This window comes from Prionailurus bengalensis, chromosome D2 (genome assembly GCF_016509475.1).
Source record: "Prionailurus bengalensis isolate Pbe53 chromosome D2, Fcat_Pben_1.1_paternal_pri, whole genome shotgun sequence".
In the NCBI taxonomy this organism is placed as follows: domain Eukaryota; kingdom Metazoa; phylum Chordata; class Mammalia; order Carnivora; family Felidae; genus Prionailurus; species Prionailurus bengalensis.
The window spans coordinates 12,932,727-12,952,684 of NC_057351.1; the positions used below are offsets into that span (position 1 = coordinate 12,932,727).

The 19,958-nt window shown below is 47.3% G+C and overlaps 2 protein-coding genes across 3 annotated transcripts in view; both read left to right on the forward strand.

The window, feature by feature from the left end:
* Positions 1-3,309, forward strand: part of LYST (lysosomal trafficking regulator) — a 180,556-nt gene extending 177,247 nt beyond the window's left edge. For both annotated transcript variants that reach the window (XM_043596252.1, XM_043596253.1), the window contains exons 52-53: positions 180-251; positions 1,134-3,309. In XM_043596252.1, coding sequence (XP_043452187.1) covers positions 180-251; positions 1,134-1,272 — 211 coding nt within the window. In that variant the 3' untranslated portion in view covers positions 1,273-3,309. The remainder of the gene's footprint in view (positions 1-179; positions 252-1,133) is intronic.
* A 10,532-nt stretch (positions 3,310-13,841) lies between these two features.
* GNG4 (G protein subunit gamma 4) overlaps positions 13,842-19,958 on the forward strand; it is a 73,083-nt gene continuing 66,966 nt past the window's right edge. Inside the window, exon 1 of the mRNA XM_043596257.1 lies at positions 13,842-13,950. The gene's annotated coding sequence lies outside the window, so the exon portion shown is untranslated. The remainder of the gene's footprint in view (positions 13,951-19,958) is intronic.

Genomic DNA, 19,958 nt, shown 5'->3' on the forward strand with positions numbered 1-19,958 from the left:
ATTTACCAAGTTTTCTTACTCCCACATACACCCCCTGCAAACTTCCCAGAAGGAACTATAGTTAATTGTTTATTGTGTTTCCTTCCAGATGATTTTTAACAAATAAACAAATATTTAGGACTTTTTAGTGAAGGAAATTTTAGTTTGCATAATTAGATGATGACTTCTTCCCTCTCTAGGTTATGGAGTACATGGGACCTAAAGCCTGTGCGAGAAATCACATTTCCTAAATCAAATAAGCCGATTGTAAGGTAACCGCCCCCCTCCCCACCATTCTTCATGATATACTTTGTGACTGTATTTTTGTTAGAGAGTTGTTAAAGCACACTGATGTGAAATATGTGATGACAGTCATAAACAGCTGACCATTTATCAAACACCAAGCTGACCAAGACCTTTTGCAAGAGGAGACACAGTCCACATCTTCGTAGGGCTTCAAATCTGAGTTGGGAGCTCCAGTCTAACAGAAGACATGCTGGGAGAGTGCCCAGGGAAGCTTTTGAATTGTAGAAATGATATCCTTTCCCTTTCTTATTGAAAATACCATAAGGATGACTGATAGCTGCAGGAGGATACTTGGTAATATTGATAAACAACCAGTTACCCTTTGTTGTACTAACACACTTGACCTTAAAAAATCAACTGGAAATCAATCATTCAAATTCTACGTTATTACGTTAGTTTATTTTCAGTGCACTACATTTACCTTTTCCTTTTTCAGGGAAATAAAATATCTCCCTAAAATAATCACCACTTGTTTCTATAAAGAGAACATGTGGCACTGTTGTTATCTTTTGTAAACTTTCCTATACTCAAGTATTTGTTGTTTAAGTAATAAAGCATAAACAAGGCGATAAGAGAAAATATGCAAAGAAGGAACAGAATGCACTGCCCTCCTTGATCCTGATTTTCTTCCGTATCACCTCGTCAGGATGAGCTTCACAAAGTTGTCAGCAGGGCAATTAAACTGTATTAGGATTACACTGGAGACCGGTGGGTTGTAAGCAGGCATTTCGTTGGGCTCTCTGCTCCGGTAAAGATATCTTAGCTTCTTTACACTGATTCCTGTGTGATCACCAGTCTGCAAATGCAATTTTAAGACGTAACATACAGACGGGATTTCTTTCTGACAGCCTCACGTTTTCCTGTGACGGCCACCATCTGTACACCGCGAACAGTGACGGGACCGTGATCGCCTGGTGCCGGAAGGACCAGCAGCGCCTCAAACAGCCCATGTTCTATTCCTTCCTCAGCAGCTACGCAGCTGGATGAATGAGAGAGAACCTCGCTCCTCCAAAGCACTTTAGCTCCAAACTCGATTTGTAGACCTTCCCGGTTTTGGGGAGGTTGAACTTGAAGAAACGGATGACCAAACAAATCATCCAAATAACGATCAGCCCTCTTCACCTGCACAATATTCTGCAGCCTCACAAGGTCCTAAGAGAACAGTTTTGTTCTAATTTAGTGATAATCCAGAGGGCTGTGTCAGTATGTCCCAAGCAACAAGATTCAAGTCTTACACGATAAATTAAAATCGTATCTTTAAAGTTTTTACCCATAAGCATAATCTAAAGAAAGGATTAGGGTCTCTGCTTTTTCTGTTATTCCAAAAGGGCCAGTAGAATGTCAACTGGTTAGCCTAATTGTTTATATAAAATACTCTAAAAATTATATTTAAAAAGTTTTATGCCAAGATAATCCACCCTCCCCCTGAGAAAAGGAAGGAAGGAAGGAAGGAAGGAAGGAAGGAAGGAAGGAAGGAAGGAAGGAAGGAAGAAAGAAAGAAAGAAAGAAAGAAAGAAAGAAAGAAAGAAAGAAAGAAAGAAAGAAAGAAAGAAAGAAAAAATGAAAATTAATGAAAGGGATAAGAATCGTGAACTTGATAAGTGCTTTCTTTGAGAAGTAAATCACTCGGTCGGTGTCTGGGCACTGAACACTCTGTGGAACACGTGAATACTAAAACAAACCACTAATGAATCTCAATGTTAAGCAGTTTTTTTCCAGTTGCCTTCTTAGCTCAAAGTAGAACCAGAATTTTTTGATGGCCACAAACAAGAACACAAGTATCTTTGATTTCAGACACATTCTGTTTCTTCGTAAAACTCCTTAAAATCCAGAACACTAGATACTGGTGAGTCACTAAGATTTAAACGCAGTGATAATTATCTTAATATCTGCCATTTACCGAGCACTGAATACCTAACAATTTGCAATAGAAAGCCTCCACTATGCAAAAAGATGGCACAGATATCAATAATATATTCTAGGTAAGACATTTAATGTCCAGGGAGTGTTTTCCTCCACAAAACAATTTCAAAAGAAAAGGAGACTGCTTACTTTGTTTCCAACAGGACAGAGAGTAATTCTTACAGGAAACGGTTTCCACTGTTTCTACTAACCAACGCTACCTGAGAATTCTAGAAGCAGTAGAAAAATCTAGGTATACACCTCAGAAAACTGGCACACCATAAACCAGAATTCCTACAAATCTCGGGATGGTCTAGCTCTACCAGATATTCCGGCTCTATTTTTACTTGGGGTGCTGCTTTATTGGCTTTGAAAACACTGTACAATAAGCTCAGTAATATGTCACCACGGGATAAAAATATGTATTCCTGCCTAAGAATAACTTGCGTGTTTGTTATGGAAATCTAATTCATATGGTGTTTACAGAACTACTTTTGTAACTTCCAGACTTTCTAAAACATTCTGCTTAAAAACTGTATGAAATACAATTCAAACGTCTCTGCTGTCGCCATAGATGCAGGAGACAAGCGGCCACGTATGCTTGTTATTCACCGGACACGCTCACAGACTGCATTTAGATCACGGTTTGCACAGACCAGGTCTGCATTCTGAGGCCCAGAAGGTGCAGAGACGAGATTATTCCTATTCACGTTGAAGTGATCTTGCTTTGTTTAAAAAAAAAAAAAAAAAAAAAAAAAAAATTGCAGCTATTGTCTGGCTTTCATTTTTTCTACCAAGAACTTTAAATTAGTCCCCTATTAGAATAGGGTTGCTACTCGGTCTTCTTATTTTTTTTTTTTTTTTAAGGCTGAATTTCATCATTTATTTAAAAAGAAAATATGCAAAATAACTGGTCTTGTTAAGAGTGCAATATTATATTTTTATGTAAAAATAAAAATTAATTTGGGGGGATTATTTATTCAGCATGAAACTTAATATGTGTATGTTTGAAACACTTCATAATGTGCATGTTGTAGTAAACATTTCTGTAAAACATCACAAGCTCTGTCATCTTTGTATACACTGCCACTTCAAACTGGGAATAAATTTCATAAAAATAGATGTAAAGACCTATTCTTTATACCATTTAAATATTACAACCAGATCTCAGACTGGTGGCTTTTTTTGTAACCCATCTATGTTCTCTCTTTAGCTCTTCCATACACTGATGTCACTAAGAAATAATAACTTTCGTTTCTTAATTCCTTTCTTTATGAGAAATTTTACTTCAGCCTTTACTACCCTTAAATAGAGTTTAGGCAGACTTTTTAAAGAAAATATATCTGCCCCTCCCACCCCCAACAGCCGATCTATCACGAGAGCCTACTGCATACATCCCTGTATCACTCGGCTAAGTGCTGAAGATACAGCTGTTCCCTGCATTCCTGGAGGTTACAGGCCGGTAGAGAAACGCGCTATCAGTAACATACGATGTCCGTAGTTACAAAATACGGTAAGTGCCGTTAAGGTAGAGTGTAGGGTCCTCTGAGAGAATATAACAGGAAGAATTCAATTTAGATCAAGAGGATCTAGAAAAGCCTCTTGAGAAAGGGAAAGTTTTGTTGCAAACTAATAATGGACGAATCGGAATTTGACAGGTAAAGATGGGGGCAGATGTGTTCCAGACAGCACGTTTACCAGCGCCGGAGGCAGGAACATCAACGAACAAAGGCCCAGTGAAGGAAAGAGCGTCCTCTACGCTCCTCAGCCTCGCCGGTGGGCATTGCAAAGTGGTGTGTGAATTCAAGGAACGGCAGCCCAAGAACCCAGAATCATTCTTCTAGTCTGCCTTGCCTCTGAAGTGTTTTCAGGGTTCTCGGGAGTAGAGCACCCTTGTTTCTAGATGTCCGTCTTCAGAAGAGCTCAGGAGGAGCACCTGGCAGTGTAAGCCAGCCAGCCTCAGTGTCCCCTCCTTACCTGCAAGTCTCAGATCCCTCTTCCTTTCAACTGTGTTGGCTCAATGCCAGTTATGCACAAGGCCAAGGCCAGGTGATGGGGTCGGGTGGAAGAAGAGGAGGGAGATTCTAGCCCTTCTGAGCTCACACCTGGTGATCTGCTCCTCATGGAGGAATTGTTCCATGTTTTCAAAGAAAGAGCTACAGGGTTTTCCTGTTCTGGGTGCTAAACTCACTTCCTTGCACAGATACACTGAATCTATAGCTACTTACAGAAAAATTCCCTCTGAAAGAAATGCAAAAACTAGCTGAGCAACTCTTACATCTTGGTGGGGGGCAGGGTGGGAAAACAACAACATCAAAACGGGGAGGAGAGGCGAAGACACAATGTCACCATAAACCACACTCTCGGAGAGGCGCCCACAGATAGCAGAGAACTCAAGCCCTAAGCGTCTCCTTGAGAGGCAAAGGGTTTGAACCCCACACCTGGCACCCCTAACTTTCAAGGCCTGCACCTGAGAGATGAGTCCCCAAAACCTCTAGCTCTGGAAGACAATGGGATTTGCATCCACAGGACCACAAGCTTCTAGCAAATTTAAAGGGGTCTCCGGACTCACCATGGCTAAACCTCTAGGGCACAGTGCAGAGGCAGCAACTGAAATGCAACCAGTCTTTCTGTGAAAGAGGCCTGTGGTTTATCTTAAAAGATTCATCCCGAGGGGCAGGCCTTTAGCAACACACATCTCGAGGCCACCGGACTGCAGAAGCCGGCAAGGACCATCTCTACGCTCGCTCGCTCTGCCTCCAGGTTATCTCCCAGAAAGGAGGTTGTGCACATGACTGGGGCCCCAGTTTTTGCAGCCACCACCCATGGGACACCCCCTGATCACCAGGCTCTGGTGGCCAGTAGGGCTTATGTTCATTGCTCTCACGGGACTGTAACAAATGGAAAATAGTTTTTGGTTTTTTTTAATGTTTTTATTTTTATTTTTGAGACAGAGACAGAGCATGAGCAGGGGAGGGGCAGAGAGATAGGGAGACACAGAGTCTGAAGCAGGCTCCAGGCTCTGAGCTGTCAGCACAGAGCCCGACGTGGGGCTTGAATCACAAGCTGTGAGATCATGACCTGAGCCAGAGTAGGACGCTTAACCGACTGAGTCACCCAGGCGACCCGAAAAATAGTTCTTAACCAAGGTACAGCACAGAGGCCGTGGTCATAAACCCTAGTCTTCCTCTGAGACAGGAAAGAAGCACTATGAAGTGTGGGTTGGGGGCGGGGGACTTCTAATTAAACACATCTAGGGGTAGATTGCGATCCTCTCCAGAGATCAGGGAGAGCAGCGGGCATCATCTTCTTGCTCTCCCTCTGCCCTGCCCCCTGGTGCTGGTGTCTCCCAGAAAGCTGCTTATGTATGTATCTGGCATCCTGGTCCTTGTGGCTGCTGCCCAGAATACATATCCTTTGATAGACTGGTTCTGGTAGACAGTGAGGCTCATGTTCATAGGTTCAACAGGACAGGAGCAAAGAAACAGTTCTTAACTGCTTAACATCCAGGGCTCAGTGCAGAGGAAGGAGACAGAAATGTCCATCTCTCAGTCTTCGCATTAAAGAAGTATATTTGGGAACCTTAAAAGCTGCTGCCTGAAGGTCTGGCCTCCAATGAGCCTGAATCTAGATGCTGTCTGAGATCCTCCCTTGGTACACCGACTGGTCTTGGCACACCCTCAACTGTTGGAGGCCACTAAGAACAAGTAATTTGCTTAGATAATCACAAAGTTTTGAGAGGCAACCAAGAGCTGGGGAGGGGGGGTGAACAATAAGGTTCAGCTCCTACAGAAGAAGGCCACTCCTTCAAGACTGAGAGAGTTGGCTGTTTTATTTAATGCATAGAAACCAATATAGAAAGTCCAAGAAAATGGGGCACCTGGGTGACTCAGTCAGTTAAGCATCTGACTTCAGCTCAGGTCATGATCTCATGGTTCGTGAGTTCAAGCCCTGCATTGGCTCTGTGCTGACAGCTCAGCCTGGAGCCTGTTTCGGATTCTGTGTCTCCCTCTCTCTCTCTGCCCCTCCCTCGCTCATGCGCGCTCTCTCTCTCTCTCTCTCTCAAAATAAACATTAAAAAAATTTTTTTCAAGTCCAATAAAATGAAGAAACATAGGAATATGTTCCAAATGAAAGAACAAGAGAAAACCTTAGAAAAATACTTCAATGAAACAGAGATGAGTGGTTTACCTGCTAAAGAGTTCAAAAAGAAAAATGGCTATAAAGATGCTCACCACGGTCGAGAGAACAAGGCATGAACAAAGTGAGAATTTTAACAAAGAGAAGGAAAATGTAAGAAAGCACCAAACAGAAATGACAGAGCTGAAGAATACAATAACTGAACTGAAAAATAGAATAAAAGGGTTTAATAGCTGACTTGATGGAGAGCGAGAAAGGATCAGTGGATGAAAGGATTAGTGAACTCAAAGATAGGGCAGGGAAACTCAACCTGATGAGAGCAGAAAAATAAAAAGTAAAGATAGGTTAAGTGGCACATAGGACAACATCAAGCAGACCAACGTTCACATTATAGGGATCCCAGAAGAAGAGAGAGAGAACAGGGCAGAATACTTGTCTGAAGAAATAATGGCTGAAAACTTCCCTAACCTGGGGAAGGAAACAGACATTGAAACCCAGAAAGCCCAAAGACTTCCAAATAAGATGAATCCAAAGAGATCCACACCAAGACACGCTGTAATTAAAGTGTCAAAAATTAAAGAGTCATAAAGTCAATGTTTACAAAAGTGAGTAAGGAGGAAAGAAACTCAATTGCCTAACACTTGGAGACTGAAAGTATTATGGAGTTCTTGGATTATTCACATTACCCTTACTTTGCTGATTACCCTTCAGCTATCCCAAATTGGGGCCAACATGTCCCCATTTGTTCCCAATATGTCCTAATTCTTGGACAGCTGCATTATTTTTCAATATCTTCCCCTTCTCAGGATAACACTCCATATACTATGAAGCCAAAGCACTTCAAAACTTTACAGGCTTAAAACCTTTAACTAGGAAAACCAACCAAAAAGCATCAACAGTTGGAGTGAGGGGAGTAGATGGCCATTTGAAGTAACAAGTCAAGATTAAGGTCAGAGGCAAACAAAAGAGGTTTTAGGTTTGGCACAAACTGGCATTTTGAAGCATCACATGGAGTGTTGACAATATTTATCAGATACTTCCCTCAGGTTATGTCCAATTTAAGCTCCACGATAAAAAAAAAAAAAAAAAAAGCAGCTATATTTGCCAATACGAAATATATACACTTGAATGTCCAATGAGCTGGGAAGGAGGTACTATTAATTTTATTGTGTGTTATATGGCCAGAATAGAAAAATATATCCTGCCACTTTGGGGACACAGGCTTGCAACTCAGCTGTTTGAGAGAAATTAAATAATGCAACGTGTCCTTTGAGGTCAAAACGACTAGATGATTATTTGAGGCTGGGCTTTAATATTCTCGCTCAAATGCTAAGCTTGTTTCTCCTCTCATGAACAAAGTTAATGAGAGATGAGGTTGGAAAAGATTGCTTTGTGGCAACGTTGGGCTCCTTTCCAAAGTGAATTAAACTTGTCTTGCCAAAACTTTTGAGGGCTGATAACAATAAACCATTTTTTCATTCCCAGATTTTAATTTAGTTAAAAGAGCTTTAAAAATCCTTGGAATCCAGGTTCAAGCATCAAGAATTAAAAAAAAAAAAATCTTGTGGTGCCTGGGTGGCTCAGTAGGTTAAACATCTGACTCTTGATTTTGGCTCAGGACATGATCTCACGGTTTGTGAGATCAAGCCCCATGTCAGGCTCTGCACTGTGCAGAGTCTGCTTGGGATTCTCTCCCTCTCTCTCTGCCCTTCCTCTGGTCACGCTCTCTCTCGCGCGCGCACTCAAAAGAAATAAATAATAAAAACTATCTGTTTTCTCTCTCTCTCAAAAGAAATAAATAATAAAAACTATCTTTTCTGAGATTTTAGGAAAAATCAAGCAATCATTTTCAGATGCGTTGATAGGACCTAAACACAAATGGTTAATTAGCTAATATCATTACAAGATTTCTATAGATACTTTATTATAAATGAAAGTAAAACCTACTCATGTGTGCTCCTAGTTACGTAAGAATTAGACATCTATTTTATTTCCCAGGATGATCTGGAGAACAGAGTTGTGAGGTCTCATGTTTCACAGCCTGTAGTGAGATGGAAAGAACAGGTGTCTTCCACAGCCCTTTCTACCAGGTGCGTATTTACACACACCCATGCTCCTTGGCCCTCCGAGTCAGCATCATCTGCTACGGTTCTGCCTCACTGATCCTGGTGCTTATCATGTGAGCCACCCTCTTCCCCACTGCTTTACTTCCTACCGGGAATGATTTCTTTCAGTTATTACAGTTGACTATTCGGAATATACTCAATGTTGAGATATCTTTCTCCTACGAACATACATAAGTTTTGAAAATAACTAGGGGCGGGGCGCCTGGGTGGCTCAGTCGGTTAAGCGTCCGACTTCAGCTCAGGTCACGATCTCGCGGTCCGTGAGTTCGAGCCCCGCGTCGGGCTCTGGGCTGATGGCTCAGAGCCTGGAGCCTGCTTCCGATTCTGTGTCTCCCTCTCTCTCTGCCCCTCCCCCATTCATGCTCTGTCTCTCTCTCTGTCTCAAAAATAAATAAAAAACCTTAAAAAAAAAGAAAAAAAAAGAAAAGAACTAGGGGCACCTGGGTGGCTCAGTCGGTTGACATCTGACCCTTGATGTCAGCTCAGGTCATGATCTCAAGGTCGTGAGATCAAGCCCTGTGTAGGGCCTGCTTGGGATTCTCGGTGTCCCTCTTCTGCCCCTCCCCTGCTCATGCACATGTGCTCTCTCTCTCTCCAAATAAAATAAACATTTAAAAAACAACCAAAAGTCATCCAGAGCTGAATCAGATAAATTAAATATTTGATAACTGCCTTAGTTGAAAACAAAGCACAATTACAAGATAACACACACACAAAAAAATTGTGATTCTGCAGGTAATTCCAAAAGAGGAATTTTTAAATATTTTGGGCGATTTATAGTATCATTGAAATAGGGTAGAGTAGGTGCATGCTAGAAAAGGACGGATGGATGGATGGATGGATGGATGGATGGAGTGGGAGGTGGGGGGGAGGTGGATGGCCAAGGGGATGGGTAGGTGGACAGATAGACAGTATGTGTCACATTTGTTTGTTTCTATGCTTGTTTTTAAGAAAACTTCCCAACTCAACCTACCAAGTCCTAGGTTGCCTTTCCTTATCTTTGGATAATGTCTTCCACAGAATATGAAGCCCACACTTGGATTATCTTCACTTTCACACTTTCCTCAAGTTTCTTCTCTGCTAAGGAGCTCCTTGCCTTGGAGTGAACTTACTTGACTTCCCCTAAAGAGTGTCTCACTTCCTTTCTTGCCCTCGGTTTTTGTAGATCGCAGTTCTATGTTTATCTCAGGATAATTCTTATACAAATAGGATAAGAATGACGAGGTTGTACACACGTGGACATTCCAGGATTACAACAGGTCCTTATGGAGCCACCAAAAAAAGCTAACTTAGATGCCTATGAGAGACCAAAAATGTGGTTATCACTCAGGGATGAACTGTGCCAGAAGCAAGCCGGCTTTCAGTCTGGTGATCCTTTTAATTTCTCCATATCAGACTAACATTGCAGTTTTTAATTATCACTCTATCAGTTAGTTGATCCTTAGAAACTTTTTATTCAGGAATAATGTTCAAAAGCTAAGGCTTTTTGTAATTTTCCCCCTAAACTGCCTTTGCCTACACCAAATCGCCTTTGCCAGATCCTTAAAAATATCGAAAATTAAGCAAATGAATAAACACGTGGATTTTCTTGACGTCCCATGAAACATGGGGTTTCATTTAACATTTTTTGAGCCTCTACAATATAGCGGACACAAAGATGTATAAGATCTGCCCTCAAAGAATAAGTAGAGCAGTAGAGAGAGAGATTTAGAAAGAAAGGAAAGGAGGGGAAAGGAGATGAGGGTTGAGGGAAGGAAGGATTAGGATACAATAAAGTAAATTTTCCAGTAGAGGCTTCTACATATCAGAATGACAAGATTGGGATGTGAGGAGCAGTTAGATCAGGTTCCTCAAAGACAGCAATGATTTAGCCAAATCATGAAGAAAAGAGAAAACTTCTAGACTTGGCCCAGGGTGGAAGGAAGCCAAGGCTGAAGGGAAGCATCAGAGACACAAGGCAAAAGTGAAGAGATGGGGGAATGAACTCAAACGACAGGCCAAGAACTCCTGCTTCCCTGCACTTCGGGGAAAAATGGGCTCAGACTCACCCTGCCCTCCTACACAACTGGAAACTGGATAGAATACAAGAAACCAGGGTTGTCAAAGTGTGAAATACAAGCAGCACAGGACTGTGATCCCTGGGACAGAGGCTGCCTCAGCCTCCTGCCAGAGGGCACTTAGCAGCCATGGGGGCGGGGTTCCTAAGAAGGGCCTAGAAAGAAGTCTTGCTGAGAAGAAGAGACCGAGGTTAGCACTTGCGAGGCTGAGATACTGGAGTTTGTGACACAGAGTGGCCCAAAGAAGGCAGCCAGACAAGAAGAACCAGGTTCCTGTGAGCTCCTGGAGGCTCTGGCTGAATACTTTTGCTCTGAGCAAAGGCTGTCCAGGGAGCTACAAGCTGATCAATTCCCAGAGCTCATAGTGGGCGGGGAGACATTTCAGTTCTGACCAATCAGAGGGGAAGAGTTCACTGAACATAACGGTATGCAAAGAAGACCCCAGAAGAGTCATAGAATAAAGGTTAAAAGTCTTTAGAGAAAATATCAAAGGATCATGGGTAAGCAATTTAGCGGGCTACCAGGAAAAAAAAAAAAAAATCCCTATTCTTTAAAGCAACAAAATCTAGGCATACAACAGCATACATTTACAATGTCTAGCATCCAATTTAAAAATTACTAAACATGCCAAGAAAGAGGGAAATGTGACATAAAACAGGAGAAAACTCATTTGACAGGACTATATCAAGAAAGGAAGGAAATGATATAATTCCTCTAAGCATATTAAAATAGCTATTATAAACCCGTTCCAAATGCTCAAGGATTTGAAGAAAAATCTAGGGGCACCTGGGTGGCTCAGTCGGTCGGGCGTCAGACTTCAGCTCAGGTCATGGTCTTGCGGTCCGCGAGTTCAAGCCCCACGTCAGGCTCTGTGCAGACAGCTCAGAGGCTGGAGCCTGCTTCGGATTCTGTGTCTGCCTCTCTCTCTCTCTCTGCCCCTCCCCTCACACTCTGTCTCTCTGTCAAAAATAAATAAATGTTAAAAACAATTTTTTTAATAAAAAGAAAAGGCTCAGTTTGTCAGGCTGAATTACAAAACAGGATCCAACTCTGTGTTGTCTTCAAGAATAGAGATCCTACTTTACGAATAAAGACACAGGTTAAACGTAAAAGGATGGGGAAAGATCCACCATGTAAACACCAGTCTAAGAAATCTGCTGCCTCCATATTGGCATCAGACAACAGAGTTGAGAACAAGGACTATTAGCTGGGAGAAAGGAAGTCGGGGGTCCAGGGTCCTAGAACCAGATGGTAGGTGATTACAGTAGTCTCCGGTGATAAACGAAGAGGGCCAGAATCAGAATTCCCCGGAGGGCTTAAAGCAGATTGCTGGGCCCCTTCCCCAGAGTTTGTAATTCAGGAGGGCTGGGGTGGGTCCTGACAATTTGCATTTCTAACAAGTTCCCAGCTGATGCCATTGATGCTGGTCTGGGGATCCACCCTGGAACCACCGACTCTCTTCCTTTTCTTTAAAATGGGCATACTCCAGCCTTAAGGGATGGTGTAATCAATTAGAAAGATAAAACAAGGAAGGGAGGTACCGGGAAGTGTCGATCTTGCTTTCCCTTACAACTGATGCCTTCGGATTGGTCGAGATGCGAGTTGGGAGGCTAGGAAACCAGGATTCTGCCTTAGCCAACCACCTGGGCGGGGCGGGGGCAGGACGTGCTGTTGAGGCGAGAAATGCAGGAGAAATAAACTTGGGGGTGGAAATAGTACAGTTTTCAATTTGTTGAATTTTAAATGCAGTACCCATATACCTTTTCTCACTTAAGAAAAGAAAAAAAAAGGCCAGTGCTGTAGGTGCATTTACAGGCTTAGTCATTTTTACCATCGTTCGATTCTGTGCCTCGTATGGGCACTTGCAAGCTGTGAAAAAAAAGCTGTGAGATGTTCGCGGGCCCCAGGTGGGCACCTCTGAACTCTGCATTCGCGTTCTGTCAGGCACTCGGAGTCAGCAAAGCGGCACATTTGTCTGGGGCAAATGTCAAGTCAGTGGGGATCAGAGATCTAAGAAACAAGTGATCTGGTGTCATTTACATCAAGGAGTGGCTGCTGTTTGGTGGGTGAGCGCGGCGAAGGCAGATTTGCAAGACTTATTTCCTAATTGTCAGCCATGATTTTATATAGTTTTTATAAAAGAACTAACATCGGCCTCCTCGTCCTACCAAGGAAATCTTTGTTGCTTCTCCATTCCAAACGTTTTGCGCAATTTCACCAGCAGTCGGAAAACGGACGGCAATCACGCTGTCTTCCCCCCAGAGGTGGAGGGCTGGCTATGATAATTAAGAGGCTTAAGAAAGCTCTACCGCAAAACGCTTACAGTTCAAAAGGAACGAGGGGTCGCCCTGGATTTCCCCGCGGGAACCGCTTCTGCTCTCCACGAACAGCGGGAAGTCGTTCCCGCCTTCCTGGCCGCCGGCCGGGATGGGGGCTGCCCGCGGCTCGCCCTCAGTCCCCAAAGGGTGGGCTGCCTCGGCGGGCCCTTCGTTTCCCGTCACTTAGCGACGTCAGCGTTACCCTGCGCCCGGAAAGGGAGACAATGCCCTGTGGATTTTCGCAGGTATCAAGCGTTTCTGCACTCACTGCCCTCCTTTGGGGGGCTGGGAGGCATATTACGGATTCTTTGGGGACGGATGGAAACTGGCCGCGCCCAGCCTGGCTGGTCCCCGGAACTAACCCTCCAGGCCGGGAGGCGGACGCGGGGGTTCAGGTGCCGGAACCCCGCGAGGACCGCGACCCCACGGCCACAGCCCCGCCCCCCCAGCCCCTCCCCCCTCCCCTCCCCTCCAGGCGACGCGCGCGCTCCGGGCGCAGTGCTGGGCCCGGCCGGGGGCGCGCGAGCGGGCGGGGGGCGAGCGCGGCGGGGCGGGGGGCGCGGGGAGTGCGCGGAGCCCTGGCGCGGGAGCCCCGGTGACGCACCAGTGACGTCGGCGGCGGCGGGCGGGATTTCCCGGCCCCTCCCGGGCGCCGGGCGAGACCCTGCCGCGGAGTGGGCGTGACCACCGTGCCGGGAGGACGGCCGGGGTCCGGGGGTCTGGCGCTCCGCACCCCACCGCACCCGGACGCGCCCCGGGAGCCCCGCACGGCGGGTGTGAGCGGGCCGAAGTACTTTGGGTCTGGGTGACTTCCCTCGCGCGCGGGGCACGGCCTCGCCCCCCTGCACCCCCGCCCCCAGCCTCCCCTGTCCGGGCGGGGCTGCTGACGCGGCCCGGAGACCCCGGGGGCGGTGCGGGGCGCGCCTTTCCACCGCGAGCCCGCGAGCGCCGAGGCGCGCGGGCGCCGGGGCGCGGAGCCGCAGCCGGAGCCGGAGCCCGCCCGCCCAGCCCCGCGCCCGGCCGAGGAGCGATGCCGCGCGCTCTGGCCGCCCCCCGCGAGCACCGCGCCGGAGACAAAGCCCGCGCGTGAGCGGCGCCCTCGGCCCGCGCGCCCGGCTCCGGGTAAGTGGGCGCCCCGCCGGCGGGCCGGGCCCGGTGCGTCTGTGGCGAAGGGACGGCACGGCCCCGGCTCCGGCGAGCCCGGGGCGAGCCAGAAGCCAGAAGGCAACTCGGGCGGGAAAGTCTCTGCAACTGGAGACGCGGTTCGGTGCGTGTGTGGTCCTGCCGTCCGTGGCAGCACGCGAAACGAATACCTTGTTTCTCTTGGCCGCCCGCAGCGAGCCGGCCTTCGAGCTGCCGCGCAGGTGGGCGTCGGCGGGGCGCCGGCAGGTGAGCGCGCCCCTCGAACCCACGACCCTCGGCCGGGCCGTTGGCAAACCCGAGCGCAGGTTTGGACAGACCGCTCCGAACGCTTACGGGAGGTCTCCCGGTGCCCGGGGTCTCCCGATCTCTGGGGCTTGAGGCGGGGGGAGGCCCCCCGAGACCCCTTTTCCATATGTAGGTCACGAACGCTTGCCATTCTCCGGGCAGGGACGTCCCCCCCGTTGAAGAGGACCGCAGTGGAAGGGCTGGAGCGGCTAGTTGGTCGTTTTATTTGTGGAAATGTTTTATTTGGGGAGTGCCTAAAGAAGCCCTCATGATTTCGCAGTACCCTGGGACACCTGTCCCCAGAGCAGTTCTGGTGGTGACAGTAGACCAGACGAGGGTTTGGTTTTCCCCTCCCTTATGGCGTCTGTCCCCCGAGGCTGGTGCTGAAACGGGCTGCGCCCGCCGCGCGCGCACACAGCGGCATTGGGGGAGCTTTGGTTTAATGTTTGAATTGCCTTAGAAATAATAACGGGAGAGTGAGGCGGGGGGGGAGGGGGGGGAGGGCAGGCAGAGGTGTGGCTGGAGAAGACTTCTTCATTTGGGAGGATTTGCTTATTTCCGTGTATTTTGGGCTAGGGTGTTAGGAAATTCAAAAATGTTAAAGTTTGACCGAGTGATAAAGTGGATCGTGGGCGCCGGGTCTCCCACCCTCTTCCCAGCTCCCCACCGCTGCCGATCCTCGTCTCTTTCCGTTAGCTCCTAGGACTGTACAGGCTGGCACAGCGCCCGCCCTTTCTGTCCCAGCAGAAGGCCTCCTGGGCTGCGCTGGTGTTGCCCATTAAACCGTGTCAGTCGTGTCATCTGCTCATGAGTCCTCACTGGGAGGCCTCCTTCCCACAGTGGGACAGGAGAATTCAGCGGTAAATGCCTCAGAGCAGCAGCCAGGGGCCCCGGGCTCTGTGGCTGGCTCCTTGGTGCTCTGGGGAAATCTTTTTCCTGATTTTCGCATGCTGCGGGGGAAGGGAGGCACACGGCCATCTGATCTGGCCCTGTTCCCTGCAAAACGCTTACTGTGGGAACAACTGAGATGTTCAATGGAAAGCCTTTTTCGGTCCTGAGACACACGACGTAAACTATGAATTAGTTTTGGAGCGCGGAGTTGACTAGGTTATCAGTCTGGGTAAAAGATGGATACAGCACTTAATACGTTGTAGGGGTTAATTACGTACAAGGTTTATTGTGATGCTCTGCTAGTTAACCGGTCGTCTCACCTCAGCGTTATTAAGCTGAAATAACTATTTAGGAGGATGGACTTCCTCTTGGCTCCTTTGCCAGCCCAGGGCTCCAATCCTCAGCCTCCTTAAAATAAAATTGCCCAAAGGGAACCTGTGGATGAAGTCTGGCTGGCTGAGAACTAGCACAGCAAAAGGCTCATTCCCAGTAGTCCAGTGATTGGCTTGGCATTTATTTGCCTGTGACATTTCTCGTGCAAGTAGACAGCAGAGAAACCAGGAAAAAGCTTTTCCCATACGCACTTTACAGCTTTTAAAGCTAAAGTGACAGTCTCCAAAGCTGCTCATATCTCAGCACATTCTTTGGAGCGGCAGAACGTTAGGTGGGCACTCGGGCCCTGTCGTCCCCCTGGGCCCTGGGGTGGCAAGTGCCCCATAGCTGTCCCCGGAGGTCGGGGTGGGGCTTCAGGACTGATCATGCATCATGCCACTTCTCCCCACCACTGTCACCACTTTTGCTTCGTGAGGAAGACAGCCACATGGCTGAGACAGAACCCTGCAAGACAAACCACTCTTCTGTATTTGTAGGCATGTCTCTCTATCACATTTTTCTTACCTTGACTCATTTTTGTTCTACGTGAAAAGGGGAGAATGCCTAATGATGCAACAACGCATGTCAGCAAATTGCTCTTTTCCTTCATGGAAGTTTGAAACAGTGTGTCTTTAAGATGTTTCCTGGTTTGTTCTCAGAATACCCTTAGGAGCATATTCTATTCTCTAATCGCCCAGATTTCCCCCTTCTTTATTTGGTATTTTCATTGGTAAATAAACATGATAGACATAAAGGGACTTATTATCACACAGCTAGAGAGATGATTTGTTGGGTTTTCTTAAACCAGGAACTGACATATAACTTTTTTTAAAGTTTGTTTGTTTATTATGAGAGAAAGAGAGTAGGGGAGGGGCAGAGGGAGAGGGAGAGAGAGGAGAGAGAGAATCCCAAGCAGGCTGTCAGTGCAGAGCCCGATGCGGGATCTCGAACTCGAGATCACGGCCTGAGCTGAAATGAAGCGTCAGAACGACCTCTTGAGCCACCCAGGCGCCTTGAAATTTAACTTCTTTGATACACCAGGAATACTACAAAAACATCCTCTTAACAGTGGCCAGCAAGGGTGTTTTAACTGGAAATCAGAGAAGCTAACTGAGTGTCAGAAAAGAGAAACAGGGAGGCCAATTGTAATATAGACACTAGCATAATACTCCTGTAAGATTTTAACCAGTTGGTTACAACCATATGAAGAATAAACCAGATAAATTATCATCAGTGAAAAATGCAAATGCAATTTCCATTTAGGGAAGGAAGTAGAGGCAAGAATTACGGCTGGAAGGAAAAAAAAAAACCTCACTGCAGAGAAAACAATGGGTACTTTGTAAGCTAGCTGGAGCATTCCAAATGACTTTAATTGTCAAGGAGCTTTTGTTAGGTTAAATGGCAGGGGGTGCGCAACCAGTTTTCCTAGTGGAAACCAGCGGACAAATGGCAGGCCTTGCGGGGATGGGGGAGTGCCCACACGGGGCTTGTGGCGTGGGTTCTGCTGCCCTGGGAGGAGTGAGGACATATATGTGGCTGTGGAGAAGCCACTGGTCCCCGAAGCCTTGAGGTTCCCGCGTGTCTGCAAGCAAGTCACCAATGGCCCAACCTCAGAGGGCGATCCCCGGGAGGGAGCCCAGGTTAGCCGGCCTCGGGGTGGAGGGAGGGAGGACCAGGCTTCGAGTCCGTGAGTCACATGGATGATCTCATGTAACCTTCACGCCATACCCGCAAGGTTTCTCTTTAGCAAAACAAACAAAAACTGTCCAGGAGTGTTATGGCAGGGTGTTCGGTGGGTGGTGGTGACCAAGGAAAAGCTTATACAAATACGAAGGGGGAGCCGTTGAGACAACTGGAAGAGAAGAAACGGTGGTGTGCGTGGAGAGCCACGCCCAGGGACGACGCATGCGCTCTCTTGACAAAAGAGCGGATTTCTTCCTCTCTTGGATTTCTCTAACCATTTCACCCTGGGTGGCTGGGTTGGCTCGCCCTAGCGGGGTGTGTGCTGAGAGGCTGAGGAAGAAGAGGTAGAAGAAATGCTGTAAGCATCCCTCTGGGGCCAGGTGGGTTCCCCCGCCAGTGATCGCGTGCACAACACGAGCAACCACCCTGGGTCTACGAACCCGCACCTGGTTTGTGCTTGTCTGCAGTTCTCCTTAGTGCCTGTGTTTCCTCCTGGCTTTCATGTCTAATTTGCTACTGTGGGGGCTTCTCTTCTACCCTTTGCCTAGGGTCACCACCGAAGGAAGAGGGGCAGGGAGATAGCAGTAGGAAAAAGGGAAACATTTATATTGCTCCCAAAATTCATATTAGAACATCTTTACAACCACAGCACAAGGTGTTGATATGAAAAATACATGTGTCGCCATAGGCCTACCACCCAAATTCGACTGTATTTACTTATGGTTATCACGCAAATATTAAAATTGAGAGATCTTTACCAAAAGCACTGTGTGAGAGTGAAGGTCCACGTAGGAGAAATGGAATTTGAAACAGAAAGGAAAAAGCAAGGGAATATTGAAAGAGGGTAGAAAGCAGAGCCGCGTATGGAAGTTGCTGACGGCGGCCTCAGCAGTGGCCCAGCCGGCTCTGTGGCTCAGGTTCTGGAAACTGTTGGAGAGGCAGAGACAGGGATGGCAGACAGTGGGTGACAGTGCTTCATCCTTGGTCCCTGGGATGTTGGATGCAGGGGGGACAGAGATTCGGCAGCATATAGGCTGGGGCAGCCTGCATTTGCTGACTACCCCACTGCACACTCCTCATACAGCAGGGTCTGCTTTCCAGGTCAAACAGCAGAACCCATTCTAATATGGCCAGAAGGAAAAAAAGCTTTTCCTCCAGCCTTTTAGATTTAGCGACTGGGGCCTGTGAATTAAACTGACAACAGGAGCGATTAACGGGAGAAAAGAGCCAAATTAATGGGAGAAAAAGTTTGTTCTACGGGCACACAGGAGCTTCACAGGAAAGAAGAGAAAACCGGAAGAAGCAGTTAGGCCTGAGAGCTTATATACTGTTTTAACAAAGGGAGATGAGTTATGGGAAAGTGACAAGACAAAGGGAAAAAGGGGTTAGGGGTTCTAGGGGCAGTAAATTGTGGGAAGATAAATACATGGAAAAAAACTTATAGAAGATAAGAGTTACTTTAGCAAGATTTCCTTGTGCTGATACATCTTGGTGCCAACGTTATCTCTCCAGTGATAATGGTGATTTTCTTCCTTCTAGTGTGGGAGATGGAAGGCAAGAACACCTTCACAAAAGGAAATGCATGTCTTGCTTTTAGGTGGAAAGGGTGAGGCCGGAGAATGCCTTCTGTGTCTGCTGTTTCTTAATTGCCTTCCGCTCAAAACAGCCCTTATGCCAAAGTGGCCCATTAGGGGGTGGTATGATCTGAACCCCCTTCAAGATTGCCAGCGGGACCTTTCCTCGGTGGAGCCTGGAGTCCCAATCCTGTGTTATGCCGAACAAGCGTGAGAACCCCTATTTGGTTTTAGTTTCTGTTCATTAATTTGGGGAAAATTCTGTTTTCCCTGAACCCCGGTTAACTTCACTTACAACCGCGGGGCTCCAGGGGTCTGGAGATGTTTGTTTACCCCCGACACCTGTGGGGCCACATGGATGAGGGAGGGCTCCGTCCTGGTTAAAGACACGGATGATGTGAGAGTACAAGTGTATGTTTAAGGGTACCTAGAAGAGGAAGCAGGTGTCATGAGTATGGAAAGACCCAGGCTCCTGAACTTAAGGGCAGTGGTGAGTATGGAGTGTGGCCAAGAGCGGACGATGACAGAGCCTGAGTGGAGAATCCGAAAGCTTTGAACCTTAAGGAAAATAACCGAGGGACAGTGACAGTGATGTCAGCCGCCGAATTTTTTCTGGAATGAGGTGAGGTATAGATACGTAAATTGGCCTTCCTTAGCATCACGTAGTCTCTTCTTCAGCTGAATTTTACCTAGCAGAGATACGGTCACTGGAGCCTTCTGCTCACTCTGGGTACCCGGGTAGACCCCACTCTGGGTCCACCACCCTGGTACCCTGTCCCTGTCTTGAGTGGCTTCACCTCATTGCCCCTTCCAGTCAGAGCTTGGTGTGTCGGTGCTGTTCTCCCCCAGGTGGTTGACCTTGCAGAATTGGGGAGTTTGGGGCTCTTTCCTGCCGATCTCTCTGGGCTTGCCGTGTCCGCACTGCAGTGCAATCTTTCTGGGGCTCTGCATTCTCAGAACTGCTGCAAAGGGACTGGACACAAGCCCTGTGTGTCCTGCATCAGGAGTAGCAGCCCTCACACCCCAGGTCCGCTGTCCCCCCTGACGGGTCAGATTCCTCCCAGCTTCTCTCCAAACCCTCTCCTCGCGCTAGAACTTCGCCATAGTCAGCAGCAGCGGAACTAAGTCGTTGGCCTGGACCCAGGCACACTTTTTTACCAGGCAGAAACTGTCTTTGTCACG